The sequence below is a fragment of the Triticum urartu genome, chromosome 4A (genome assembly GCF_056163025.1).
Source record: "Triticum urartu cultivar PI428250 chromosome 4A, HENAU_Tu73, whole genome shotgun sequence".
NCBI classification, from domain to species: Eukaryota; Viridiplantae; Streptophyta; class Magnoliopsida; order Poales; family Poaceae; genus Triticum; species Triticum urartu.
The window spans coordinates 64332296-64343412 of record NC_141876.1 but is presented as its reverse complement, the minus strand read 5'-3'; the positions used below and the strand labels follow the sequence as shown (position 1 = coordinate 64343412).

The 11117-nt window shown below is 46.6% G+C and overlaps 3 protein-coding genes across 5 annotated transcripts; 2 read left to right on the top strand and 1 right to left on the bottom strand.

Moving 5' to 3' along the window:
- The first annotated feature begins 2569 nt into the window (after nucleotides 1-2569).
- On the top strand, nucleotides 2570-5140 carry LOC125550658 (protein OSB1, mitochondrial). The gene is made up of 4 exons (XM_048713704.2): nucleotides 2570-2925; nucleotides 3798-3936; nucleotides 4386-4479; nucleotides 4577-5140. Exons 1-4 carry the CDS (start codon nucleotides 2615-2617, stop codon nucleotides 4912-4914), a joined length of 882 nt encoding a protein of 293 aa, XP_048569661.2. The 5' UTR covers nucleotides 2570-2614; the 3' UTR covers nucleotides 4915-5140.
- Nucleotides 5121-7989, bottom strand: LOC125550657 (uncharacterized). Of its 3 annotated transcripts, none has more exons than XM_048713703.2 (9): nucleotides 7834-7989; nucleotides 7488-7735; nucleotides 7302-7331; nucleotides 7127-7210; nucleotides 6821-6978; nucleotides 6357-6474; nucleotides 5945-6080; nucleotides 5676-5854; nucleotides 5121-5528 (listed from the first exon to the last, which is right to left on the bottom strand). In XM_048713703.2, the coding sequence occupies exons 2-9, from the start codon at nucleotides 7680-7682 to the stop codon at nucleotides 5289-5291; spliced, it is 1140 nt and encodes a 379-aa protein (XP_048569660.1). In that variant the 5' UTR covers nucleotides 7683-7735; nucleotides 7834-7989; the 3' UTR covers nucleotides 5121-5288. The 3 variants fall into 3 exon arrangements, with proteins under 3 accessions (XP_048569660.1, XP_048569659.1, XP_087373899.1); XM_048713702.2 differs by having other exon boundaries at nucleotides 7302-7397; nucleotides 7834-7988; XM_087517773.1 differs by having other exon boundaries at nucleotides 7302-7397; nucleotides 7488-7627; nucleotides 7834-7982.
- Nucleotides 7990-8934: 945 nt separating this feature from the next.
- LOC125550659 (uncharacterized) lies at nucleotides 8935-9817 on the top strand. The gene is made up of 2 exons (XM_048713705.2): nucleotides 8935-9192; nucleotides 9302-9817. Exons 1-2 carry the CDS (start codon nucleotides 9037-9039, stop codon nucleotides 9473-9475), a joined length of 330 nt encoding a protein of 109 aa, XP_048569662.2. The 5' UTR covers nucleotides 8935-9036; the 3' UTR covers nucleotides 9476-9817.
- Nucleotides 9818-11117: the final 1300 nt, after the last annotated feature.

Below are 11117 nucleotides of genomic sequence, written 5' to 3'. Positions count from 1 at the left end.
GGGGGGCGCCGGCCCTAGGAGATCCAATCTCCTAGGGGGGTGCGGCCAAGGGGAGGAATCCCTCCTCCCCAAGGCACCTAGGGGTGCCTTCCCCCTTTGGGACTCTTCCCTCCTTGAAACCCTAGGCGCATGGGCCTATTGGGGCTGGTGCCCTTGGCCCATGTAGTCCAAGGCGCACCCCCTACAGCCCATGTGCCCCCCCGGGACAGGTGGCCCCACCCGGTGGACCCCCGGGACCCTTCCGGTGGTCCCGGTACAATACCGGTGACCCCGAAACTTGTCCCGATGCCCGAAGTAGCACTTCCTATATATAATTCTTTACCTCCGGACCATTCCGGAACTCCTCGTGACGTTCGGGATCTCATCCGGGACTCCAAACAACATTTGGGTTACTGCATATACATATCCCTATAACCCTAGCGTCACCGAACCTTAAGTGTGTAGACCCTACGGGTTCGGGAGACATGTAGACATGACCGAGATCGCTCTCCGGTCAATAACCAACAGCGGGATCTGGATACCCATGTTGGCTCCCACATGCTCCTCTATGATCTCATCGGATGAACCACGATGTCGAGGATTCAAGCAACCCCGTATACAATTCCCTTTGTCAATCGGTATGTTACTTGCCCGAGATCTGATCGTCGGTATCCCAATACCTCGTTCAATCTCGTTACCGGCAAGTCACTTTACTCGTACCGTAATGCATGATCCCGTGACCAGACACTTGGTCACTTTGAGCTCATTATGATGATGCATTACCGAGTGGGCCCAGTGATACCTCTCCGTCATACGGAGTGACAAATCCCAGTCTTGATCCGTGTCAACCCAACAGACACTTTCGGAGATACCCGTAGTATACCTTTATAGTCACCCAGTTATGTTGTGACGTTTGGCACACCCAAAGCACTCCTACGGTATCCGGGAGTTACACGATCTCATGGTCTAAGGAAAAGATACTTGACATTGGAAAACTCTAGCAAATGAACTATACGATCTTATGCTATGTTTAGGATTGGGTCTTGTCCATCACATCATTCTCCTAATGATGTGATCTCGTTATCAATGACATCCAATGTCCATAGTCAGGAAACCATGACTATCTGTTGATCAACGAGCTAGTCAACTAGAGGCTTACTAGGGACATGTTGGTGTCTATTATTCACACATGTATTACGATTTCCGGATAACACAATTATAGCATGAATAAAGACAATTATCATGAACAAGGAAATATAATAATAATGCTTTTATTATTGCCTCTAGGATATATTTCCAACACTATATACATCATCTCAATTCGCCATGCACTGTTGCACATAATATTAGCTACAACATCACCTATAGTTCAAAAGAAAGAGAATGAATCAATTTGAAATATAAATTGAATAAAGTAGTGTCCACTTTACTTGTTATGGTTTCGTAGCATATCACAAGCATCTCACTCCTCATTTTCATCAATCACGGTCTCTTCAACCAAATTGGTGGTTTCATTCTATGGGGTACATCTATCGCACCAAAAACAAGTGAAACTTTTTTGACAATGAGAACAAGTCAAACTTCATGTAATACCGTTCCACAAATCCTCCTAGGATGCAACTAAAATATAGTTCGCATCAATTGGCAAGAATAAATCACAAAGTAATATCATCCATTATACCATTTCTAGGTTAATCAACACATCTACCTTCGCCATCATAATCTTCCTATTTTGAGTAGCCGGTGTTCATGGACCTTTCCAAATATTTATCACCCTATACCCGCAAATGAAATTTCTTAATGATGTGTTTTTTCTTTACAGATGTCCATATTATTTAGAGGGTAGTATCTTTTGAATGTTGGTTGCTTCGGTCTGACACGTCACCTTGAGGTGTTTATTCTCACTCCTCCCTATTTTCTGGGGATTTTTCGCGCCTAGCAAAAGGATTGTAGGGGAATTTGGGACATCCATACATAGCATATGGCGCTTAGATATCTTATTTTTTGAGTTTGGCGCTTAGTTATCTACTTATCTTTGTTTGCCCTTATAACTGGCTCCTCCCAAAAAATGGAGGTCTTTTTTTTATGGAAAAAATGGAGGTACTTGGTAAGAAAAGCCCAAACGCAGGTCTATGTGTATGCACCTCAAGGGCCGACCTAGAAATTTTGTGGAGTGGGATAAATCATTGGGGCGGGAGCACTTATTGTACAAATTTGAAGAATTTCCAAAAAATCTTTTAGGATGCAAACAATTCCTATTGAAATTTTAAAAATTAATTTATGGCCTGGCACCCACTCAGCACTATATAGGTCCGCCCCTGATGCACCTGATGCTAGTTTTAAAAGGCCAATGATGAACCCGCATACAGTCACACAAAAAGAGGAAGAGAGAGGAGTTGAGAATTTTGTTTTTCTTTGTTCTGAAAGGCCCACTCTTTTCCCAAAAAGGTTCTGAAAAAAAAGAGGGTCTGAGTTTAACATGTTTTTTTAGAATTCGGCCCACTCCTTATTCATCAGAAGTTTCAACAAAAAAAAAATCATGGAAGGCCCGGTAAAGCAAAAGGCCCACAAGGCCTCGCACTCTAAAAGTCCAGAAACCAATCGGGCATTCCCCAATCCGGCCGGCTGGACAGGTATGCTGCGATCCCTCGCCGCCGCCGCCGCGCGCTCGCCGGCGGCCGCCGCGTGGCGGCGCCTCCTCCACCATGGCAGAGGCATCGGCGGAGGGGAGGAGGCGGAGAGCATGGCGTACCGCATGTCGATGCTGCGGGCTCCTCCTGTCGCGCGTAAGAAGGATATTGTCAGCTCCAACTCGTGCAGCCTCATCGGCCGCCTCAACGCGCCGGTGCGCCTGCACCGGAACAGCTCCGAGGAGGACCCGAAGGCTTACACCTTCCTCTGCGTTACGCCCTCTTCCGCGTCCTCGTCGACCTCTGCCAACTTCCAGTTACTGTTCCCTCTCATACTCCCCACCTCCCCCCACCCAAATAGGTCGCGGCTTTCTCTTGTTCATGCTCGCTGTTTTGGTGCAGAAGATCTTGATCTTTGCGGGGGAGAAAAAATGGTAGCCTTCATTACCATGTCTGATCGATTGGATTATATTCTGCTTTATATTACTATGTTCTTGCCTGGTTAACTGTATTTTGTAGATAGTAGTAATAAGTAATAACTATCTGTTGCTTCAACTGAGGATTATTGGTTCTAAACATGGTAGAAACATACAGCTTTGTGGTATTCTCGGGTTAGCACAAATGTCTACTGCAGTATCAAGCAGAAAAGTTTTCATTGTCCAATTGCGGTAGGCGTATTGTTCCATGTAGGCACAACAGAGTAACCTTCTTATATGAAAGAAAAGGAAACACAGGTGTATGAGTAGACTGTTGGACAGTGTCATACCCAAGTTAGTAGGATGTACTTAACTTAGGTCCATCCTGTCAGGGAGCAAATTCAATGCTTGTGGTGGTAGAAACAGCGCAGGTAGAAAGTTGTATTTCCAAAATGTAATCTGCAAGGACTATATTAAGAGAGACATATTCATGCACGGTATCTTTTGGAGCTTGGGATGACTTACGTGCTTCACTCCGTCAAAAATTTGTGCAACTCTTGAGAGGTGAAACATAGAAGCACCTCGGGATGTAACTCTAGCTATATCCACCAAGCAAAACATTAATCTAATAGTACAAAGATCATGTTTTCATAGAGCCTGTAAACTTAATTACATCTTCGCAATGTTATATGATTGTTCCAACTCATGATTATTGTAATTTTGTGGTCTCAAATTTCTATCACCATACTTACAGTGTAAACAATTTGAACAGTGTGACATTGCAGATGAAGGGCGCTATGGCAAATGTGTGCCTGAAGCATTTGAAGTACAATGACCTTGTACATGTATCTGGTCTTCTGAACTCTTATCATAAAGTCAGTGGAACTGGTGAAAAGTATATGTGCTATAAGGTTAGTCAGTTGTTGAGCGATTGCAACTTCTTACGAACAGATGATGCTGTACCATTCTGAGATATACAGCTTTCTTCTAGAGATCATTTAGAAGATCGGTTTGGTGCTCTTACCATTAGTGGTCCTGTCCTAGCCCTGATTTTATGTTACCACATCCTTCCTCTTGTGTATACTTGTGTAGTCGTAGTTACTTCCACTATCTTTGACCATATACGACGCATACAAAATTGTTTCTACTTCAATAACTACAAAATATGTTACTCCCTCTGATCCAAATTAATTGTCGTAGCTTTAGTACAGACTTGTACTAAAACTGCGACAATTAATTTGGATCGGAGGGAGTAACAATTGTTTCCCTGTGTTGCTATGTGTTATTGTTGGTCTTGAAAATACTTTTGTATGCTTTGTATCGTCTATACTTTCCTAATACGAAATCCATTATTCCATAGATCCACGTCAAGGAACTGAATTACGTTCATGATCCCAAGAAGCCTAGGAATGATAAAGACTCGGTAGATCCGGCATCAACACCATCTGTGGATAGTATGTACTTCTCAGTTGACTTTGTTCATTCCTGTTCTGTATTGTAGTCCTTTTGTCTCTTATCTAATCTCTTACTGTCTTCTGTTGTATCAATTAGGTCAAACACTTGAAGAAATCAAGTACAGAGAAAGGCTTCGTCTGTGGCAGGTCTTCTTTGCCAGCCCTTACGAGTGGTGGGATAACCGGCAATACAAACCATATGCCAGTTGCCCTGATTTTAAGCACAAGGACACCCGTGAGCAGCTATGGCTTCATCCAGATGACCCTCCTTGGGTAAGAAAGCAGCTCGAATTGATTGACCAGCAAACAGCAGAGAGTGGTCGCAGGGATGGCAGAGGGCGCTTGACAAACCCAAGATGGAACGCTCAAGCCTTCAACTACTCTGACGAATGTGACGATGATGAGCAGGACACACAAAGGCAGGCGAATGGATGACTGAATTCTGCAAGATGACTGATAAGGCGGGTCTCCTGCACTGATTATGCTTGACTGTAAAACTGAATGGAAGTGTGTGTGTGTGTATAGATGGTAGAGAACTCAATCGCATGACTCGTCGGACTATGGGATTTGGTCCTTGTGTGCAAATGCTGAATAGTGTGGGTTGTAACTCGTGTGCATTCAGTGCTGCAATGGAGGGAATCTGGACATCCGATGCACTTTATTAACTCTTAGCTAGTAATGTTTATCCAGAACAATAATATACGCTAACAGCTAATTGCTATATGAAATTGCATGATAGCAAACTGTTCCCTTGGTCTGTATCCACTGAGGGTTGCTGTTATTTGCTTCAGAGAAAGCTGAAAAACCATCTAGAGGACTGCTGGGTCTCTGTATCTCTTGAAAACAGTCTCAATGTCATCAAGAACTTGTGGCGGCAGAGGCCGTGGAGCGCTGGTGAACGCTTCGATGTTCTCCTTCAGCTGATCCATGGTGGTCGCTCCGATGATGGTGCTAGCTGTGAATGGGCGGTCACGGACGAAGCCCAGGGCAAGCTGGACCGGAGTTAGCCCATGCTTCTTCGCGACCTTGAGGTATTCCTTCGTTGCTTCCTGTCAAAACAACACAAGAAAATTATTTGCACATAATTTCGAATGGCAATATACTACTCCCTCTGTAAACACACAAATGTAAGACGTTTTAGGTCACTATAAGAGGGAGTACTTGGTTGTAGTGGTCCAGAGTGTGTGTGTGTGTACCTTAGCCAGAGGGGCGTTGTAGCGCTGCATGTATCCAGGGAAGAGATTTAGCCTGAAACTCTTGCTGTTGCCACAGCTATCATCCAGATACTTTCCGGTCAGAACACCGCTGCCGAGCGGGGAGTAGGCGAGCAGCCCAATGTTGCAGTTGTTTGGGTGGCAAACCTCAGCAAGATCAACTGCGACAAAACAAAGCGTGCAGACTCCATTATACCATAGGGTTCAAGTGACTGAAAATGAATAGATCTTGGTCGACATCTCTGCTTCACCTTCGAAGCTGCATCTCACAAGTAGACTGTAACCGTTCTGGATGCTCACAATCTTCGGAAGTCCATGAAGCTTTGCAGCCTGTACAAACCGCATTACCCCGTACGAGGTTTCATTGGAAACGCCGATGTATCGTACCTATATTAGAAGAGACCAACAGGGAATTATATACTGGTCTGCGGTTACCAATCTGCTATCTTTGGCTGTCTTCTGCATATTCAAAATGTGCGCCCATGAACGCATCAATCATATATGGTCATAATCTAGAATAAATCTAGGCTATTATTACAATAAAAAATACACATGTTTTTTTATAAAAGTGCAAAATACATGCACCAAATCCTAGGGGAAGATGAATCCATACTAAGGTTGTGTTCAGTTAATTATTTTGTTGTTTCAAAAAAAAAGTATTACCTTTCCTTCATCAATTAGTTCCTGAAGAGCTTTCAACTGATCCTCAAATGGGACGCTTGGCCTCCATTTAGTTGAATCATAACTGAATTCGCCATATAGTGCCACATACCTATCTGGCCTGAAGACATGAAGCAAACCTTTGGAGCTAAGGTTGTCTTTTTTTCAAGTAAAATAATAATGAAAACATATTAGTACTACAAACAAAATAATATCCTACCTGAAAAAATTGTATGTGAATAATGAAAGAACTAACACAATTATGCTTAAATGAAGGATGTGTGCTGAAAACAGTCTATATAAGACGACAAAAAGACTCCCAAAGGATGGAAAATAGAACTCAGATGTACAATTTTCCAAGTTATATAAGGAAATGCAAAGTATGCAATATGATTGTGTATGGATCAATCTGGAACAAGATGTGGAAGTTATTCTGATCAAGAATAATCTTCAAAATAAACACTTACCAGTGTATGTGAAGCAAATCAATGTAGTCTGTAGATAAGCGTGAAAGGCTCTTTTCGACACTTTCCTTTATATTTGGAGCATCAACACGCACCATTTCTGCATTGTCCCGAAGAAAAGTGCGATCTGAATAACCAGAAACTTTGGTGGCCAAAATTACCTGGTCAGAAACAGAATATAAATTGGGCAGGTGCCGTGTTTCAGTGACACCATTCAAACATGCTATCTGAAGAGGAAATCAGGGGACTACAAATGGATTCGGAAACTACAAACAAATTATAAGGCTGTTCTAGGTTGTTTTAGGTTACTTTATCTCGTGGCTTGGATTTCATCCACCTGCCTACATATAGATCAGTCCTCCCTTGAGTCTCCTCCTTGGGTTGAATTGGGTACTAAAAGGCAATGAAAATATTTCAATTACAATTGGGATCAACTTCAGAAAATGAGACAGTGGTTGAAGGGAAGCAAGGAATGTCGACTGACAATTTCTGCGGTGTCGAGTATGTTGATGCCCTGATCAAAAGAATAAGATAGCATATCATGTGATTCCTTCTCTGTGCTTTGTTCTCCAAAGGTCATCTAAAAGAAGTAATATTCAGACTAGGATGTAAAGAGAAATGTGACAACAACGACAACATTAGAAACATGATAGTTCAACTATGCACATACTGTTCCAAGAGTTATCTCGCTGATAAGGAGATCTGAATCTCCCAGCTTCCTGTACTGCAACTTCGCCGGTTCCTGCGCGGACCGAACTCGGCTGCGGACGCGTCTCCGGTGCCATCGTCGGGACTGTCGGGCACCCAACCCTGATAAGTCATTTCCAGAGGATGAGGAGATTGCCGCAAACGAGGATAGCATCATTTGTCGCGTATATACTGTTGTCGAATTTTTTGTTGTTGCATACACTCAAACCCCTGTTCTTGCACATTCCAACAAACACATCAAGAAGCAAAAAAACACCAGTATGCAGCCACTTTTGTCTGCCAGATGTTTGGAAGTTTGAAAGAAATACCCTGGTCTCTCTTGTGCCGCCTTCTTGGCCAACACAGCTCTTCAGTTCACCGGCGAACTAGAGACCGAAGCACGGGACGAGGGAGGGAGGGGAGGAGAGCTCGCGAATGGAGGGAGAGGGGCGCAGGTGGGGCGAAAATACTAGGAAGCCAGCGGACGGCGGAGGTTGATCCGGACGGCGGTCTTCGTCAAACGTTGTTTTGCGGGGTTGATGCAGACGGCGGCCAGCGACAGGGCAAATTTGTGGCGAAGATCCATGAAGGAAAAGACGGTCATCGGTCACCGTCTGAGCAGGACGAGAAGGCACCAACAAAAATGGGAGTGTGGCTGTAGCCCTGAAAAACGTATGTCGGCTCCTTCAGAACCGCACGAGCACCCACACGTACTAAACGAGCAGCAATGGATCATCGTTCATGGATCCTTCATTCAAGTCGATCGCTCGGTCCTCAAGGATGGTAACAAAGCACATCGTTTTCTTACAGGCCATGCGCACCTTTTCTTTGGAAAAATATCCGACGCATGTGCGGGGGAGTATAAAATTTCATCAAAAATACGAAGCACCTCAACCATAATAAAAGCTACATCGAGGTCAGTAGACTGTTGAACGGCTTTTACAACCATCAACGTGCCGATGTGCACAGCTTACGTGTGATTTTTAGGCATTTTCGGGTGCAAATGAACACACAGATCACATTGTGAATGAATGGTAAAGTAGGGCTGAGCAGGTGCGTGCTCATCAATCTCAAGATGTTGTGCCGACCCAACATCTCGGAGGTGCATGTAGGAATAGTGTGTGCGTATGCGTGTTCATGGGGTGTGCATGAGCATCTGTCATTGTATTGTACAGTGTTCAGAGAAAAAAAACTGAACCAAGGTTCTGTTTTATTATCCCTTATATATGTTCTGCGCGATTTCCCTGATTATCTCAACTTTCCTGGTTTGCCCCTGCGAGCTGCCTCTTATCTCTTCGCATGCGTGTGTATTTTAAATTTTAAAGCCCTATGATTGAGAAATACAGGGATTATTTACACGGACACACGGCGCATACGTCTCAAATACCAACTCGCACGCCACGTTTCCTTCGACACACACAAAAAAAAACTCGCACGTCACGTCGATTTAGGTTTCCAGAGTAAACTCGCGCGTGTGGCGGAAAGAAAAGAGTTAGGGTAAAGCCTCGCTCGTCGCCGTCTCTCTTCCCCCAATGGCACAGCGGATCTCCTCGACGCCGTGCGACGCGTCCGGCTGCGAGGCGGCGCCGCTGCTGGACGTCGAGAAGGGCGTACCCGAAGAACACGGCACGGCGTCGCCGGCGGACGATGGGGGCGTGGAAACGTCCGGCTGCCGGCGCTTTTTCCAGGTAACTAACCACGAAGCCCCCCCACAAAAAATAGCAAGTCGTGATGCGTTCGATGTGCTACCTGAAACTGAATTTGCCCGGTGTGTATATAACTAACTGAATTCTGCAGGGGTTCTTGGCCGTTGTGTGGCTGTTCATGGTGAATCGGATGAGGAAAGATTATAGCGCCTGCGATAATGCCGAAACGAGACCGGTCATGGCGCTTCTGATGGTAGTGATCGCCTTTACTGTTGCCAACGTGTTTCACTTGATCAGCACACAGCCTGCGTATCCTCCGGCATAATCTACCTCCGTGTTTCACTGATTTATTTGGTAGCCCGCTTTTACCTGAAGTACTTGTTCGATAAATAAGTGCACATTATAAAAAAAATTATGACACATTATGGAGTGGGGTAAAAAAAATGCAGTGAAAAGGTGCAATCCATCATCTTTCTCCTTTTTAACTACCTCAACCTCGGTGAGTTAAGTACATGTATGAAGTGAGTAAACCATGTGTTAAATGTTATTGATCTTGATTACTGTGTGATGTGAGATCAATTTTTTCTACTTTAGAGCAAGTATAATAGGTCCTAGTCAGCAGACTATAAGATGTTCCACGTCAGCAAAATCTTACCTGGAGAAAAGAGAAAATAAAAGAGAAGGGAGCCGGCGCTTCATCAAGCGCCCGGCAATAGCACAAGCTTCGATGAAATGGAGCTGCATGCAGCCTGCGCAAGGACTAAAGGCAGGTGCCAGCCAATCACTATGCCCTTCGTTGCATCTCTCGCCACGGAAGCACTAAGAGCATCTCTAGCCGTTGGCCTTTCAGGGAGCGCCTAAAATCACCCCCTGTGGGTGAGCCGGCGCAAAAACTCGGCCTAGGGCCGAGTTAGTCCCCAGTCGCCGTCTCCATGCACGTTTAAAAAAAATAAAAAATATAGCAAAGTTCAAAGTTTGGCGAAGTTCGATATATATTACATTTAAAAAGCGGGTTTTTATTACATAATATATATAATTAAAAAAGAACTGGTTAAAAGCGGAGTAGTCGCCATCGTCGCCGTCGTCGTCGTCGTCCGGCTTCTCCTCCTTGACGCGGCCGTCCCTGGTGGACCCCTGACCGGCGTTGCCTATGCGGGCTGGTGGCGGCGGCGCGGCGTCGTCGTCGCTGTCCTCGATGACGACGATTCCTCCCTCGGCGCGGCCCCGGTGGCGCTGTGCGAATCGCCGCAGGGCGGCGCACTGGCGCTCCCTCGCCATCTTCAGGGAGTCCGCGCGCGCCTATTCTAGGGCCGCGTCATCGTCGAGCTCGACGTCGCCGCCGTGCTCCGTCTTCACCGCGGGGAGGCCCGGCTCTGTCTTCATCGGCGCCAGGCCCGGCTCCGTCTTGGGCTTGACGAAACGCGGAGGAGCCGACGAGGGGGCGCGCCGGCCGCCCTCATTGATGACGATGCCGGCACTGCGAGTGCGCCGGCCGAGCGGCGTCTCCGCCGCGGGCTCGGCCTTGACGCCGAGCAGCGCCGGAGCGCCGGACGAGTGTGAGGAAGAGCGGGAGGAGGAGGAAGAAGAGGAGGCGCCGAACCTCCTGGGCAACCATTGCCCGTCGCGTCGGCGGTGAGCCGTGGCCGTGGCGGCCGCCTTCGCCGGGGGGTATGCCAACGGCGGGTCGTTGCCGCCCTCGAGGTACATCAGAACGCCCTCGAGGGTGCGGGCGGGGGCACCCCACCGCAGGTGGCGTCCCTCGCTGTTCTTCGGTCCGCCCACCACCGACGCCTCGTTGATGGACGCCATCCTCTGCTGCTGCCGGCGCTGGAAGTACGCTGTCCACACCGTTATGTTGTCGACGGCGTACTCGGGGAGGGCGAGCTGGGCGTCGGTGAAGGAGGCGCGCACGACGTCGACCTCGTCGGCGAAGTAGCCCGGTTTCGCCACGGCGTCGGGCAACGGAG